The following is an 18,352-nucleotide window of genomic DNA, read 5'->3' as shown; positions in this document are numbered from 1 at the left end:
TCTGTCTGGGAGTGCTGGCCGTGCAGCCCAAACACAGTGAGGTATGCAATGACCGCCTTACCCCCACTTGGGCAAGACGTTTGGACAGGGACAAGGCGGTCAATGCACGCCTCACTATGTCTGGGCTACACGGTCCTACCGGGCAGCTCAGCAGTAGAGGATCCTTATCCGTTGGAGTACGCCAACACTCTCATGTGTCTATCTCTCTCTTCTTCAAAACAAAGGGGTAAAATTGTCTTTTAATATGAGAAGGACAGAGAGACTCATGGAAATGCTGACACAGGCCACACTCCATGGACAAAGATCTTTTTCTCTTTCTTTTTTTTTTTTTGATTTTTAAGTCTCTAAAATGGAGGCATTGGAACATGATGACATTTACTATTTAATGTCTAGAAATTGATATATCTTTATAAAACGAAGGGCTAGAAACTGCTGTGTGATATATTCCAATCAGGATTTTAGTAATTACTATCGGCCTTTGCCAATACCAATCTAAATTGGACAGATTTATTTACCCGTTTTCTTCAAAAAATAAGATTTTGTTTTACAATTTTACCCTTGTCCATACCAATCCATCAATACAGTACCGGCTAAGAATCAATATCGGTCTCCACCGATACCGATTCCTCAAAACATTGTCCCAATACAACTTTAATTCAATGCAAAACTAATGGTTTTTACCAGGAAAACAAAAAAAAACCAAACAAGATTCAGTTTTTAAAACCAAAACCAAAACCAAACCAAACTAATTTCGGTCCGATTCAGTATAATTTTAAATGGGCAGTTACTGTTTGGGTTTCAAACGGACACTTTTGGTGACCGATTCCTGACAAGTTCCACCCGGACCATAATTGTATTTGATGGAAGCCGATACTGTTGCCGATTCCACTTCCTTGAACCATGCTTCTAATCCCTCTCTCTATCATTTTAACTTGTCCATATTTTTCATTCCAATATGATTGGCCTTTTTGGTGGAAGGACCCACTTTTGTATTTGGGATTCCAATGTCAACAGAATGTACATGAACATCTAAATGGACCTCAGGGAGAGCCATGAACCATAGTAGCTCACAAAACTACATTTGGTGACCAAAGCATTTTAGATCAGATAAAGGCACCATTTTCAACCATCAACTTAATGAGCAGAGAAAAAAGGATTCTAAAGGTATCTGCTTTTCTATCCAGTGTACTTACTTAAATACCCTCAAATACAATTTTTCAAAAAGGGGGAAAAAAAAAAAAAAAAAAAGAAAGAAGCATAGGAAACCAACATAGTCTTTAAAGTCCAAACCCATCTGGATAACACACATATACTGATATACTTACCAGTTACCACAGCAGAATGACACTGCCATCAAGAGATTCCACTCTAGACAAGCAGGCCTAGAAAATCTCTTGGCTTGAAGAATTTATAAACAAGCAAATTTCATCCTAAGCAATTTCAAACAGGAAATTCTACTCCCATACTTCCACAGAGATGACTCTTTGCCAGATTCACAACTAATTTACAAACAATACACCACACCATTATTTAAATACAGATCAGAATCAGAGGAGTTGATCGATTCAAGGACAATTCAAATCAGATTCGATGGAGACCAATCCAATACACAATTCCAAGTTTTTAAATCTTGGTTATACCAGCACACTAAAAGAGCATAAAAGCATCGAGGCTTAGACTCCAGCTTCTCCCCATTGACTGGAAGAAAGTCCGATCCACACTCATACTGGACCATTCCAGTCACAGGAGAGAAGCCACAATCATGCAGGCGCTTTTGAAAACAGTTGCTGGCACAGTATTGTCTTTTCATCCTCTCCACCACACATGGAGAACCCTGTAGACAAGCATTAATAAATTTTCCTCCCCTAAACAGTCTGTTTCATATGTTCTTCAAAGAAACCTGTCCTTAAATGCGAATAAACAACATTTTTGCACAGTTTGTACACGAGACAACACATCACAAGAGAAATTTTCCTCCTAAATCCAGCGCATGCATGCACATACACGCATATATATTTCAAGTTAAAGCAAATAAATTAAGAAAACTTCCAGTTTGTGCAAGCACAGTATGTTCTCTGCACTGTACAATTCCACATAACACCATCATCAGAGAGCCAACATGCAAGAAAATGAGTACCTATTCATCATGCATCCCGACCTCCTCATCAACCAATCATCTCTTCCGGCGCTTTGGCTCCACCTGGAACAGAGATGGCACCATGCCAAAAAGTAAAGAACACAATAACAGAAGTAAGAAGGCCTGAGATGATCACCAACGAGTCACACATGTAATCTGATAAAGATCACAACAGGGGAGGTACAAAATCTCCTCTGTTCTACACTAAACAAGCATCATACACAGGTTAAGATCTTAATTTATTTATCAAAATAAAAGATTTATACCCATTTGGCATTGGAGAAAAATTTCATGGTTGACCATCTATTTTGTCTTTTAGCAGGGAAGAATGGAGTATAATTTTTTTGGACCTTTTCTCTCTCTCATTTCGCTTTTCCACAAAAATGCCACTTACAGATGTTACAGACCCATGGGCCAAACAATTGACATTTATCCTAGTTTTTCATCTAAGATTTCATCTCTTCCTCTCTTCAAAGAAACCTCTTTTCCTTCAAACCATTGGCATTTATCCTGCATCAGTTAGAACCAGGTGGAAAACTATGGAGAAATACTACTGTCCAGCACCGAATAGGCAGGAACAAAAAAAAACCATTTACTGTCCCCTCACCAGGATAAGTAAACTCCTTTGATGGGAACCCATTTGTCACCAAATTGCCCACCAGTACGTAAAACATGCAGTAGGCAGCAAGAGATCAGAAAAAATATCCTCAATGTCAGGCAGACCACCTCTAATGTCACAATGGAGGTTCTGCACTTCTGCTCAGAGGAGGCAAGACCCACGGTTCTTATTTTGGGTTCCTGTATGTTGGGTTTTTATGTCTTGTATTCTGTAGTGGTCCACAAAACTATAATTATATGGGGATTACAGTTTTTGAGGGTTTCCTAAATTGTCACTGTGGGAAACCCTAGACACAAGCGAAGGAGATCACTTTGTGAGGTGGAGAGTGGTGCAGAGATTTTCTGGCTTAGTGAAAAATCTCTGGTTCTCTCGGGGGGATGTAGGCATTCGTGCCGAACCACGTTAAATTCCTAGTGTTGTGTCATTGTTTGCTTGGTTTCTTCCTCATGGTTGCGCACTCGTCCCCAACACTATATTCCATTTAAATCTAGGCTGGCAACTTGTTGACAGGTTTTTCACTCTGTACTCAGCCATCCAACCAACTCATCTATGGACCAGAGAGAGACAAATTAAATGAAATCCTAAAGGATGTTGACTTTTTGTTTCAATAAACTTTCGTTTTTTAGTCAGGGTTTGCATTTTTTAATATCCGAATCTAAGATTATGAGGTTGGCTAACAAGTACATCACTTTGGGATAAAAGAAAACAGTACATTCAGCAGGCAAGAAACAGGGCCAGTTCTAGGACAATGATAATATTTTTTATGAATCTTCTGTTAAGAGCTACTGGAAGATTCATATGATCAAGGTGTTAGAGAATAATCCCATATCGACCAAGTCTGGGACTTTGGATGACTTCATTCCAACTGGTCCCCTCCATCTTAACTTAATTTTTTTATGGACTTCAGCAATCAGTTATTTGATCTCTTTTTCAAGTTCTAGATCCTTTGTGTTTACTGCTGAAGTGCAGGTTTAGTTTTGTCCCTGCAAATAATTCCATGGGTTTTCCTGGTCCCTGCGATAGCTCTGTTAGATTCATCTATGCACAGATTCTTGAAATGGATTAGTGCTACACTGCTACATTGAAATTTTCTTTTTCAGCCCCCAGCAATCGCTGAAATTGTGCTCCATGTCTCCATTCAAGCAATACCCTTGGAGTGGCTTGTACGTAAGTATTGACATCCCCAACACCCCATCTTTGGCTTGCTCAAGGGTTATGGCAAATTGCTACATCATCAAATTTATGATGGGCCAATTTATAGTTGTTGACAACAAGATCTCACTTTTTATAACATGTCACAACATAATACAAAAATCATCATTGTCGTTGTCATCATCATCAGTGTTGCCGCGGTCACCTCGGTTTAGCAACATATACTTATTCCATCATTCTTATTTTTCAACGACCATTGACAATTCCTCTTCTAAAGCATAAAATTTCAAATTGCTTTGGACTAAAAAATTTGTATGTCATCTCAGGGCCTTCAAATTTCAATAATTTTTTATGCGCAAGCCAAGCAATCCCAATCGGTTCTTCCTTACAGATTTCAAATTTGTGTGTCTGTTTTCTTTTTATTGAATATCTTGCAATCTCTGTTCCTTTTGGAAGTGCACAATCCCAACCGGAGTTATACTGGTTCCAACGAATTCAACCCAATTCCAGTCTGTCTCGTTGTACAAATGAGTTTTTTGTGAAGATTCACGAGGTTGAAATTTTGAGGCCCATGTATAGTATATCCATCCATATGCATATGGATTCCTCCCCGGATGGGCAACAAAATTTTTTTCTTACACTAAGCAATTTGTATCTATTTGTGTTCTTTAGTTGACTTACCATATGTAGGAGGTCTCCATGGGGTATGTTACAACTACTTATCCCAAAAGCTCGAACCGTTCAGTAAAGGACACAACAATGGATATCAACACACAACATCCCCTGGTACGTGCAGGTCCAAACACACACAGCTCTGCCCGTGACACCATCACATGGACTGGTACAAGGCATAAGGGCAGAACAACAAACAACCCAAACCTTTGCATATACTAGGGATCAAACACATGACCTCCTGGCTCTAATATCATGTAACAAGCACTTGCCCCAAAAGCTTGAGTTGTGAAGGGCCACAACAACGTATATCAACGCACAGAAACAGGGTGACTTGGCTTGGATCTAGGAGATTTGAGAGGATATAAAATCCAAGTCTGAACTATGTACTGAAATTTTAGATTTTTTTTTTTTTTTTTGGGGGGGGTTTGGAATCAAAGGTTTTGCTAAGCAGGACTAAATAGAATATATCTAGTTTGACTTCAGTAAAGTTAAGAGAAGCACAAGGGAGTATAGTAGTTAAAGATTAGGATAATCCAAAGCATCTACTATTATCTAGTGTAATTATCCATAAGGAGGGAGAATTGAGTAGGAAGTGACTAGTGACTACATGATTAGAGTGGGTAGCTGAAGTGAGAGAAGCTTCTAACTGATCTGTGATTGGTGTATACTATTAAAATTGGACAGATTTCAAAATATAGTTTTAGAACCATCCAAGCTTTATATAGCAGAAGGTAGGGTTACCAAGAAATAACACATAAAGAAGCACAGCTGAGATGAAGCAAGAATAGAAATAGAAATTAGTGCACTTGTAGAATTTTAATTGTAGCATACCATCAATAGTTCACACAATGTCAGAGAATTGAGCAGAACGGTTTGGTCATGTATAATGAAGACTAAGGACAATTAAGGACTAAAATTCAAGTTGAAGATGCAAAAGAACAACACTGCATTAAGTTCTTTAAACCATTAAGATTTTCTTTTCCTATCATATAATGGTTACTATGCTATATCATTTCCTGTTTCATCTCAAATTTCCATCCTTTTCAGCTTCCATGGTTTTACATCTTCTCTATGGGCTTCCATTAACTTCCACAAGTATATCCATTTCCATGAGGACCAAAGGTCAGAATCTTACAAGAAATAAAACTGTACAATGGATGAGTATGGTAGAATTTGGATACATTTTCAATTATTTCCGTTTATAAACAGAAATTTAGGGGGGAGGGGGGAGGGGGGAGGGGGGAGAGAGACCCAGAAACAATGTCTTTTCCTTTTCTGTTTTTAGTGTTGGACACAAAAAAAAAAAAAAAAAACAAAAAAGGGTACCCAAACAGGATTGTTTCCAACACTAAAAAAAATGTACCCAAACAGGGTTGTTTTTTAATATTTATTTAAAAAAAAGTGTTTATCGCTATCCATATCAAATTTGTTTCTACCAACATTCCTAATAATAGATTCCAATCAAACGGTCATAATAAGAACAAGCCCTAATGTGGTGCCATCACGGTAATTGCCTACCTCTAGACTTTCTGATCCACAGCTGTGGTGGTTGTGAAATGAAAAGACAGAAGAGAGAATTGAAGGGAAGAGATTGATCGCAGAGATCCAGTCTCAAAGATTTGGGCATATCACAGAAGACAGATGTGAAGAGGCAGGGGCATTGTTGCTAGTATGCTGGTGGTTCCAAAACTGGGAATGGAGAGTGAGAGGCTGTCGGGGGTCATAAACCAGGAAGATTGTTTTTGTTTTTTTGTTTTTTTGTTGAGGGGGAGGGGGGGAGGGGGAGGGAGAGATTACCACCACTTGTAGTTGCTGCACATCTTCGTTCTCCATCGTGGTTTGTGATGGTCTTCAGAATACAAGTAAAAGGATAGGCTTGTGATCTGACATAATATTTTTTAAATGCTTCTTGAATACAGTCAGATGTTTTTGTCCCAATCAACCAGCTAGTAGACAAATCCAATCTTTAAAGTTAGGCAGCTCTTGGTTTGAACAAACTAATATTTACCCAAAACGGTATGTGAAAAACATGGAACTCAATTTAGGATGGATGCTAAAGTATGTCCAGCTAGAATAAAAAGGTAAAATATCTAAAAAATTTGCAACATAATATCTAGAGTCCAACATGTGTCAAATACAAAATTTCATCCATTCAGAAGTAGATAAAAACAAACTTCAAAATACAGGACAAACATAAACAAGCATCCCAATGTAATCTTCATTGAGAAAAGAACTGAGAATATATTATGAAAACTGAAGACAACAATAATCAAGCAATGACAGAAGGTTCCAAGGTGAAATAGAGTACAGAATAAAGGTCAGGATGTACTAATCGTACTCAAGACCCCTTATTTGCAAATGCTAACTTCACATGAATGGAACTATATGAGATGTGTAACTTCTAAGTCACCAATAACTAAGGCAGCCTTAAATGGACTTGGTCCACTGACCAAAACTTGCACAATCACCAGATTACCTTTATATTACAGAGATAATTAAGCAGGAGCATCCCAAACCCCAATGACCCAGTCGAGTGGTTTGGATATGCTCCATAAAGCATGGGCTAGGTTTTTAGTGAATGGGAACAATATACTACGCAATATTGGTTTGTTTCCATCACTTTTCTTGGGGCCTATTTTTTTTAAATTCTCTAATTTGAATGATATTAGAGCCATTTGAGAGGTTATTGAGCTACCTATTGAATGAAATCAAGATTTGGCAGTTCTAAGTTATACCAGGAAAGTTATGAACAATTTACTGATGAGGTCTTGATCTGTTACAGGATTCTATTTTAGGTTGCCTGATTAGATTAATTCTTTGAGAAGTTTTATTTGACAAAGAAAGGAGCTAGGCACTCATTGGAGTTTCTATATTGCATTTATATTAGGAGTAAACTTTCATATTCATTAAGTGTGCTATTAAGTATCAATTTATCTCAAAGGCATGGTACTAAATCTCGTTTCGTTTCGGTGTTTCGGTCTGACCGAAATTTCCGAGATACCGAAATTTCGTCGAAATCTCGGTCGAAATATGGTATTTTTCTGTGGGTGTAAAATGCCAAAAATGTCCGAGATTTCTGAAATTTTCGAAACGAGATGACCGAAATTACCGAGATTTTCGAAATTTCCGAAACGAGATGACCGAAATTTCATCGAAATATTCGAAATATTGCATTTTTTCATTTCGGACTTGCATTTCGTTTCGGACAGGTCGAGATACTCGAAATATTCGATATCTCGACCGAAATTTCACGAGTTTTAGTACTATGCTCAAAGGGGATGTTATTTACTTGATTAGAAGTCCTAAAGTTTATCAATATAGTTTTATTATAAATAAAACTGTATTCTCATATGAATTTTTTAAGATTTTGGATTAAAGATTAAGTTTTTGGAAGTTGTGTTTGCTGCCCATAACTGTTCATGAGTTTTTATTTCTTGATAATATCTTGTTCAGCTGTGGACCCACCAATTCTTGTAACAGTCCTCACATCATCCCAGAGGAAAAGGGCCCATGCCCAACACCTCCCTCTCCCAAACCTATCATAGGAATTCCAAAATCGAAAACATTCCCTATGAAAACAATTACATCTTTCTGTCGTTTGGGGGTCGAACATGATGCAGTTCCACAAAAAATGTATAGATACATATCTTACTCAACTTACCAATGAAATGTAACATAAAAACTTCTTCAATTACATCCATTGGCATTATTAAGCATCCTTACCTTAGGCTCAACAGGTGGTGAAACAGGAAAATTATTCAGGGATCTTTTGGCATCATCATCAGATGAACAATCAGAGCACAGAAACTGTTCTAATTTCTTTGCTTGTTCAATAGTCATACCCATACACGAAGGATGGAACCTGTCCAGATAAGTTTCAAAGTCAAAATGATTGTGGATTTATAAATCTAATTTAGAATAAAAAAAGAGCACAAGATGATCCCATAAGGAAAGAGAATGATACACGTAAGAAGAACAAACAACAAAAAGGTAAGCCAAACTACAAATGAATCAGTCCTATCAGAGACCGTACCCAAACGAAGGCTTAAAACCCAGACAAGGCTAGGTGAACATGAACCAAAATTGGCCGCCAGGCAGGTTAGTCTGACCATTGGACTGGACTGACCTAAAACTGGACAGAACTACTGAAAATGCTCAACCTAGACGTGCACATTGGACCAACATACTTAATAAATAGTAATCATGAGACCCTAAAGGATGTAAAGCCTTTCATATTACCTATTACACCACTTGGAACTTGGAAGCATAGTTAGGTCCCAAAACAAAATATACCCCTCTTCATGGTTTACCCATCTATTCTCATATAGTAAATCTGTGTAACAACCATTGGTCAAGCTTAAATGAACTTCAATAGAAGGGCTAAGAGAGAGAGGCTGCAAGAATCAAACCCCACCCCCACCACCAACCGAGTTTTGCCAGAAGCATAGCTCACCCACTTAAAATATTTTCTCAATTTTCTCAACTCAGGCTTGCAAGTTACAAAGTTAACAAGGCAACCAACCACTCAGGCCCGAAGCAATGCATGGTGGGCCCCCGGGTTTTTATAGACCCAAATTTGATCCAGACCCGATCTTGTTTGCACCAGAACCAATGATTTGGGGCAGTAGGGATGGGGCCCCATTTAACCCGCCCCATTCTCATACCTACCCCACCAACCCACACCAAAAAGGGGGGGGGTTAAGAAGGAGAAGGTCATTAACCCCGACACATCTAAGAATTTGGCAGGTCAACTAACAACTCTGAAAAGCCAACACAAACCCAGTTTGCATTGGCTTTAAATCAAAAAGACTAAAGAAACCCAGTCAATATACCCCCTCTAATTTTCAACATAGATAAAACACAAATGATAAAGCCCAAGGCCTAATGCAGCATAAGAGACCTATGAGAAAGATAATAAAGAAATTCCATAAGATTAAAAAGAGGGGAGATGAGGAAATTATATCATGAAATTATACAACCATAATAGATGTCGCCGCAGCTTCAACTGCTTCTCTAGTTTGTTCCTCAATTCCTTCACATCCATTTCATTTGTCAAGCGACCAAGCAATATGTGTCAATGTACAGTTGGGTGTAATCTCCTCATTTTCCATACAAAATCTTAAATTTTAGGGTTATGTCTTAATAAACAAGCTTTTTTTAGCTTTCCTATTTTGTGGCCTACATGCAACAAAACTCCAATAAATGCCCTTCACATAAAAAAGAATAGCCTGGGGAACCAAATAACTTCCATGTGTATTACAGTCGGATTATCAAGACTCAAATAATTTTCTAATAAACCACTAACTCGATGTCCACACCTGATTGGTTTCCTCTCCAAAAAATCCACTTTCATAGATGAATTTTTACCATCTATGAAAATACAGGCATTTGTTCAAATCAACATTTGGAATCAAAATGATAGAGAACTTAAGTAAACAAATGCAAGTCCATCAAGCAATTAAGGATTTACCTACCAATCTAAACAGCCTCTACAAGCTACAAGGAAATGCAAAATAATCTCCAGTCGGCGTGGAATTTAAAACATGCCAAAACATCTTCAACCTCTTGAACTCTTGACAAAAGTAAAACCATTTTGGCACTGTAGCTTGGTCGAGCCAACAAATAAATATAAGATGCCAATAAGGGATATGTATACACTGCAGACTACCACTCAAACCAGAAGGCGCAGAAAGCAAGGAATAGACACATACCAGTCCTTGCATGATTCGCACTGGACCATGAGGTCATCTGGGTTGTAAGGCATCTCGCATTTACAATACCTGCATGCTAAACAATGTCAAAACCCAAATAAAGCCAGTTAGAACAGTAGCCAGGACTAAAAGGAGTAGAACTCAGACTCACACTGCCACACGGTCGGGTGTAAATCCCCCGGTGGAAGCCTTATACTCGAATCGGCAGAAGTAATCCTCAGCTCCGACATTATCAAGTTTAGTATAGTTCTTGAAGGAGTGGACAGTACACTTTCCCTCGATAGTGTGCGCACTCTGCACATCATAATGGTCAGACAAAAACAACTCCTTCGCTCCATGGAACTGCCTCCTCCCTCCGATCGACTCCTCCGGCCGATAGTACCACCTAACTTTAACCTTGACATTACTCCGATGGTCAAGTTCGATCTTCTCCACGCGTGCTACATAAGGCGGCTTATCCAAGTCTGAAGGACGCATCAACACACAATCTCCAACTGCAAAACCAGCCGAAAGTTCACAAAATCATCAAAACCGGAATTCGCTTGAGCATCCAAATATAAGACCGCAGTCTCAAGAAAAATATACCTCTGACGACCTTGTTAGTGCCTTTGATGGTGTAGGAATCCAAGTCTTTTTTCCCAGGCTTCGTTTTCGCCATGAAAGCTGAGCTATTCTGCTCCGATAAAGGCAGGTTTTTCGAATGAGAATATACGATAAAGAAATATGAAGAACGAAATCAAAAAAACGGTTGCATTGCCTGAGATTCTTATCTGATTTTCCGAACTTTCGTCTTGAAACCCTAGATTTACGGAAGAAAATAAAGAGACAGAAACCCTAGAGAGCTCCTCACTGCTCAGAGAGAGAGATAGACGACAGACGGAGACAGAGTAGTGTGAGAAGCGATGGTTAATTTCCGACGAGGGCCTATGTTCGTATGCTCAATTGCTCATTGCTACCGTATGTGGCATTGTGGCATGTTCCCGTATATGCGTATTTAAGACGTATAGTTTCATTTATTACACCTGAAGTATTATATACGACTCGACCTACCATTAATGGTAGTGTTAGGATCTTCCTCGTCGTAGATCTGGATAGGATTGGACTAAGACCGTGGGCCCGACAAATGTCATAAGAATGGATGGCTTATTGGTGCACCATAGGGTGGGTGGAGTTATGGACCGTTAAATGTGGATAAGAAGAAACTGGAAAACAATAATGAGAGTCGCTACAGAGATATCACCATCACCATTCACCAACGGCCTTTACGATTTACGAAGATAGTCCTTGAAAATTGAGTCAGGAGAGGGACACCATTGGACTTCAAATTTCAAATATGAGTGAGGTTTTCCACGATGCCACTGTGAGAAGAAATCCATACGTTACTCGTCACATTAATGACAGTGCAGATAATTGTATCATCCACACAGGATCCACATGGACAGATTAGAAAAGAATATTTCAATATTGGTCTCATATCTCATTAGGTGAGGCGACGCACGATAGATTCTGCATCTAACAATGTGCGTTTCTTTTTCCCTCCAAATATTTATGGAGAAAGTTTATTAAACTAACAACTATCTACCATTATAGGTGTAGGTTTGTCCCAGTGAGCTTAAACCCACCATGAGGCCGACAATGCCTGGTTGGGTTTTTCAGTCCATGATTTTGGTGAAGCTTAAGATTTCTCAACTTGGGTTTGCTGAAGCCTCAATTTGAGTCTGACCATTTATATATTAGTATATAAGGAAATTTACGTTTATCATTCTTGAGGTTTCGAACAATTACGTCTATTATTCTTGAAATTTCATCTATTTCATAAACATCCTCTGGATTTTGAAAAATTCTTACAAATATAACTTTAGCATTAGATGAGAATAGTTAAGTGATGATTTCATCACTCAAATATAATCTAAATACTTATAATACCCTTACAAATATACCCCTACCGTAGTAATTTTTTAATCCTCAAACTAACCATGGGTCCAGTACCTGGAGTGACTTGCGGATGCGTCCCTTGCACCTCCGGCGACCATTGCGTCTCCGGCTGACGTCCCTTACCTTTCCGGTGACCATTGTAGCTCCTGTTTCTAGCAGAAGGTAATTTTTTAAAGAATTGAAAATAAAAGAAAAAAAATAGAAATCTAGAGAAAAGAAGGAAGATGAAAAACAAGGGAAGAAACAGAAAACCATGGAATTGGTATTGGAATCTCCATCTAGAAACTTAAAAGCCAAGTTCTTGTGTTCTTATTAAATCCCCTCTCTATCTCTCTCTACCTCAATCTGGCCTTCTACAAATGCTTGTCCCTCTCTCTCGCTATTCAGATTCCTAGGTTTATTCGCTCTAATTTGATCTTCCTTTTTCTTTCTTTGGTTTCTTTTTTTTGTTTTGTTGTTTTCAACTCAAGAGAGCCATAGATCGTTCAATTCGTGTAATCGCATCTCTCAGTTTGATCTTTGATCTTATTGTTCGTGGTGTTCTTCTCGTTGTTGATGTGGTTGTCTCTCTCTGCTTGCGAACCTAAAAACGATTACAGTTCGTCTTTCCACTTGGTTTGCATACTTACATTAATTTCAGATTCGGAGTTTTTGAATTGGTCGAGAAAGGCAGGAATAAAGACGGCCAAGTGTTTTTGCGGCAAATCAGAAGTGTTCTTCCTTCTTTTTTGTTTAATATACAGATCTTTTTTTATAGAAACAATCATTTTCTACTTTTTTTTTTTTTAGTTTTGCGATCTAGGAAAAGAAAAGGAAAACAAATAAGAAGGCATTAGAACACTGAGACTCCGTGAGGTGTTTAAGAATTCTAGACGTTGAAGATGAAGAGTAACAGGGGTGGGGTGGAGTGGGATTATTTCGTCAAGAAATAAGAAGGGATAAAATTGTCATTAATTAGTACTCAGGGGTACGGAAGTTATTTTTTAAATTTTAAAGATAGTAGACGCAATTGTTTAAACCTCCAAGAGTGGTAGATGTAAATTTCCCTAACATATTATAATTTTTTGATAACACCTAACATAATATAATTAGTGGCAATGTTTGTTGTCTAAGAACATGCCCTACTACACCTTGAATGTTTGTGTCTATCTCTCTCTTCCCCTTGTGTAATGACCTCCCTTCCCCCCTTAATTATCAAAAGGGAGGGGGGGACTCTGAGTGGGTGTTTCATGTCAACGTAGCATAAGTGAAAACATTATTTTAGTGAAAGACCTTTCGAGAATAAGATAATGGGTAATTAAAAGAAGGTGTCTAGTTCTAAATACACCTATAATGGTGTCATTTAGGCTTTGTATGACAATGTTTCTATTTTAAAAAACTGATTTTGGGTCCGACACTTTTTTTTTTCTCTTTTTTTTTTTTTGTGTTTTTGTGTTTTTTTTTAGTGTTTCTGGGTCCTGAAATGTTGTATGAGAACCACTGGAAAAAAAAACGTTTCTGTAACTAGGAAGAAACAAAAACTTGTATGCGTACTTAACAAAATCGTTTCTATTGTTTATAAAAAATTACATTATATGTCACCTACACCATAATTTTTATACTTAACGTTTTTTATAGCAAAAAATGCAAAATATCAGCATTAAAAACTACTTAAATTATTTAGATAGGACATCCATAAGTTTGAATTTGACAAAACCATCAATATAAAACTACCATCAAAATGAAGTCCCCACCATAACCTCATTCATTCAGTACATTTTAAGACAAAAACAACCATAAATCATCCATTACCAACAATTTCATAATAAAAGATAGCAGTAGAATAGATTAGTCAAGGGTATAGAGGAGTATATACTTTTGATGCGAAGGGCATGGAATTAATGCCTCTGTCCATTGTGGGTCAAACATAATCTTCTTAAGTGCTTTCTCATATAATTCTTCATCTAGCTCGTACCCTAACTCAAGTACCTCTGTGACTCTAGTAATCCCGTACATCTCTTTAGCCATTTAGGTTGAAGCAGTAGACAAACTTGCATCCCATTCTATCCTTGATCTACTCATGTCTTGAATGGCTTTGCAGGCCATTGACCAGTAATTGGTCCTCCTCCTCCCTCTCTTCGCGTTCGGAGTTCTATCATGCCAGTGACTAGTAGCTAGTGTTGGGGTAGCTTCAGGTTGAGTGTCTCCTAAAGGAGTTACCCCTTCAGCTGAACTAGATTCATCAAAGGACTCCTTTGTACCCTCAACATCAAAGGACTCATTATTTGACAAAGCAGTAACATTAGTCATGCCTCCTCCACCGTTTGCATATGTATCACCTAATATCATGCATAGTTCTGGCCACTGTGTAAGTCTATACTTCTTAAAACATGCCAAGTAGGTGTTCTTGTTATACATAAAACACTCATATGTCGTTCTTCGTTATCTTTCAGAAAAAAAAATACCAATAAAAATTTTGATCGTACCTTTATATGCGTTTCCCATACAAATTCATCATCGACAATATAAGTTCATGACGAACTATTCCAACCAAAACCAGTTATCTCCAGTAACTTCTCAAACTGACTATAGTCATGCCTCAGTTTATTCATCTTATTCCTCAACTGCGCATTAGTATAGGTAATATTTGTTTTCTCCTTGAACTCATTCATAATGTTCATCTACCCCGCTTTATTAAAAGTATTTGTAGCCCTATTGCCTTTCTTAACTTCATTCACCATAATTGAGGCAAAAATGTCTACATTTGTTTGGCTCCACTTTGTATTCTCATTTACAGTTTGTGAACTGGCCATTTTTCTCACTGTTTAATCAAACAACAACATCAAATTTTTTTTTTTCTTCCGGTAATACAATAACATCAATCCTAAACCAACAAAGTCTATCTAATCTATAAGTTGTGGATTAATAGCAAAAAAATGGCCAACAATAATCCTTGACAATATGCTACTATAAACATGCATAATTTATTGAGGATCATCACATTCTAAAATTATCCTTTCTCAACAAACCATGGAATTGTTTCCTAATCCTCACTCAATATCATGTTGTCATCATTGGGAGAAACTACCATACAGGAATATTATAAACTTAATACAGCTGCCAGGTACATCTCCTCTGATATGGTCTATGCACTAGGATTTCGTCATGTTTCAAGCATAGGAAGCACAAAACACTTAAAGTCTTGCAAGGATATTATCCATATAACAAATTGTCAAACATACTTAATTTGAAAATCCAAATCAAAGCATTAACACAACCCTTTTTCATGACACAATGCATCAAAGGAACATCAAATTACATACTTAATTTGTAAATCCAAATCAAAGCATTAACACATCCCTTTTTCATGACACAATGCATCAAAAGAACATCAAATTACATACTTAATTTACAGATCCAAATCAGAGCATTAACACAACGAGAGAGAGAGAGAGAGAGAGTTTACCTGCGAGAGAGACAGAGAGACAAAGAGAGAGAATAGTTGCGATCTAGGGTTCTTGCAAGAGATAGAGAGTGATAAATAGATCTCTTCAATCGATTAAGTCACAGAGCAATGAAATCAAACAATCCAATCGATCTTGCGAGTGTTTACCTTGAATCACACCTCCTTTTCAATCTCTTTAATCGATCATAGACGAGAAAAGGGGTTTTTCAATAGTGGGTCGATGCGGCTTTATAGCGCTTCTCTTCAATCGCGTATGAGGGTTTAGAGCCTTAAGTGACAATTTCCACTTATACCCCTCACAACTTAAAGCCCCCACCCATTTCTTCGCCTTTTCTATGGAATTGATTCTCATGTGCAAAAACATCAATTCTATGTTTCACAAATGAGGCTCAAAACTATGCCACAAGCTCGGTTTGAGGTACTTCTACAACATGGTTGAGGGTAAGTTGCATGTTGTAGGATAGAAAAGGTGCAGTGGGCACTTCTACAACATGGTTTGAGGAAAGATGATGCCTCCTCAGGCTGAAGAAAATGGTCGAGGGACTAGAAGGGCATTGTTTAATCATTCGAAGTAATAATACTAGAGATGTGTTGAGTGAAGAATGCGGTTAAAATAATGAGGTATCGGCCATTCGAGGTATTAGCAATAGAGATGTGTAAGGTGTAGAATGAGTCGAAGCAATGAGGGTCCTCTATTCAAGGTACTAGCACTAGAGATGTGCAGGATGAAGAATGTGACTGGAATACTGATTGTCAACAATTTGAGGGACCACCATTATAGATACATTGGGTAAAGAATGAGATTAAAAAGATTTTTTCCCTCAAATCTTCAATGTGACTATGATAAAAGCTAAGGTGGATATTGTTGGGTTCGGTGCTTTTATCTAGACTGGTTGAAGGTTTGGTTCAATGGTCTAATTGGACTAATAGAGAAGGTGGAAACTTTGTTGGTGTTGGGCCATGTTGGGTCCAAGATCATATGTGCAAGTGCCATATGAGTTGGCATGCATTTTCCTTAGTGGATGTGGAAACTAAAGGGTTACTTGGGGAAGTGTGAGTAGTGGGTCTTCTCTACTATGAGAAGAAGAAAGAGTGAGTGGAAGCTTGCAAGGGTGAGTCTTCCAAGAGAACGGAAGAGGTGGAGCCTTCCAAGTGGTGGGATTTTCCAAGGAGGTGGAGTCTTTAAGGAGAGTTGAAGTTTTCACAAGATGAAGTCTTCCAAGTAAGTGGAAAAGCAAACTCTTCAACATGATTGGGTCTTCCAAGGGAGTTAGGGTAGAGTCTTCGAAGAGACATTTTGGCAGAAGTGTGTAGTGAGTTTTCTCTAAGGAGAGACAAAATAAAATCTTGGCCAACAAGGTAGAAAATAAATTTAGTTGATTTTCTCTAAGGAGAGAGAAAACAACAAGGTAGAGAAGGAGTCTTATAAAATGAGAGATATGTCTACTAAATAATGAGAGTGTTGATCCAAGAGAGGAGTTAAGATGTGAGGATCCAAGTGGAATCGTTATCCTCTCCTATTACCACACGGTGCAGTATTGCATCATGCGGCACAGTAGAGGCCATGTGGCACAACGGGCCCCACATGGTGCACATGGCCTCTGCAGTCGTCGCACGATGCAACACTGCATAATACAGTAACTGCATAGGATAAAAATTCGATCCAAGTGAGTGTCTAAGAAGTACAATGTGGGTGCAACATGTGTACAAAGACTAAGCAACGAGCCAATGAAGAATGAATGAGAAATGAGAGAAGGGTGTACATGGGTGATTGGGTTTGGGTATCAAATTGCAAGAATTGTACTATTTTCTGTTCTCTTTTTTTTTTTTTTGGTATAAACTATTTTCTCTTCGCTTGATTCATTGTAAAAGTTGGATCTCACTCCATGGATGTAGGCGGTTTTGCCGAACCACAGAAATCTCTTACCTCTTGTTTTGTGAATGTGTTTGTTTTTCTTTTATGTTTTGTTGATTTTGCAAATACTATTTTTGTGCATTGCTCACAGTGCAAAGAGAAAATTAGAAAAATTGTTTTTCGAATGCCAAAGTTAGAAATGTTGTTTTTCAAATCCCAAGAGTGTCTTCTTTTAGACATCTCCAATATATAATTATACACATCATCATATATAAGGGCTACTTGGGCCAACCCGGCCTAGCCCGATCCAGCCAAAGTCAAAGAGGTCCTGGTTGGGCTGGGCTGGACCTGGTATCCACCCCTAACCTCAAACTGAATGGGCATGAGTAGAGTTAATTAAGGGGACATAAGGTTGTGCTGGATTACAAAAAATCTGCCCAACCCGCAACTTAATGTTCTCCCAATGCTACCCATTACAACTTCCTTGCGAGAGCCAATCTACGTGGCCACTTTCTATTGGGCTGGATGGAGTAGATTAGGTAATTTGGAAAGCAAAACTATTAAATTATGACAATGTTTGGTTGTTTATAAAATGTATGAAATTGAATGATAGAGAAGCGTTTTTTTTTTTTTTTTTTTGGGGGGGGTGGGGGGGCAAGCGTATTTGACAACCAAGGAAAGTGTTTCATCAATTTTCACGCTTTTCAGCATATTCCCATTCTCCTCTTGATGATTCCAAAATGAAGAGTGCTAATGCTCCAATTCCTGTGTGCGATTTGGTGTTATTAACTTGGTGGGAAGAGGTCTTTTAGTGTATGTTTGG

At 38.1% G+C, this 18,352-nt stretch overlaps 1 protein-coding gene across 3 annotated transcripts; it reads right to left on the bottom strand.

Annotated features, from left to right (window-relative positions):
* Positions 1–1,884: 1,884 nt before the first annotated feature.
* Positions 1,885–11,215, bottom strand: LOC122640867 (chromatin remodeling protein EBS). 3 transcript variants are annotated; one of them, XM_043834129.1, is made up of 5 exons: positions 10,880–11,210; positions 10,446–10,788; positions 10,295–10,363; positions 8,307–8,445; positions 1,885–2,200 (listed from the first exon to the last, which is right to left on the bottom strand). In XM_043834129.1, the coding sequence occupies exons 1-5, from the start codon at positions 10,950–10,952 to the stop codon at positions 2,174–2,176; spliced, it is 651 nt and encodes a 216-aa protein (XP_043690064.1). In that variant the 5' UTR covers positions 10,953–11,210; the 3' UTR covers positions 1,885–2,173. The 3 variants fall into 3 exon arrangements, with proteins under 3 accessions (XP_043690064.1, XP_043690065.1, XP_043690067.1); XM_043834130.1 differs by having other exon boundaries at positions 2,157–2,293; positions 10,880–11,215; XM_043834132.1 differs by lacking the exon at positions 1,885–2,200 and adding an exon at positions 5,286–5,324 and having other exon boundaries at positions 10,880–11,215.
* Positions 11,216–18,352: the final 7,137 nt, after the last annotated feature.

Source organism: Telopea speciosissima, chromosome 9 (assembly GCF_018873765.1).
Source record: "Telopea speciosissima isolate NSW1024214 ecotype Mountain lineage chromosome 9, Tspe_v1, whole genome shotgun sequence".
Classification (NCBI taxonomy): domain Eukaryota; kingdom Viridiplantae; phylum Streptophyta; class Magnoliopsida; order Proteales; family Proteaceae; genus Telopea; species Telopea speciosissima.
The sequence above is the reverse complement of the archived record's forward strand: the minus strand, read 5'-3'. Positions and strand labels throughout refer to the sequence as shown.

Excerpts from the sequence above, each read along its gene's own strand:
- LOC122640867 (XM_043834129.1), bottom strand. The coding sequence starts at position 10,952 with ATGGCGAAAACGAAGCCTGGGAAAAAAGACTTGGATTCCTACACCATC. Across the intron at positions 10,789-10,879 it reads CACTAACAAGGTCGTCAGAG|TTGGAGATTGTGTGTTGATG; the intron begins GTATATTTTTCT and ends CTGGTTTTGCAG. Across the intron at positions 2,201-8,306 it reads CACCACCTGTTGAGCCTAAG|GTGGAGCCAAAGCGCCGGAA; the intron begins GTAAGGATGCTT and ends TCTCTGTTCCAG.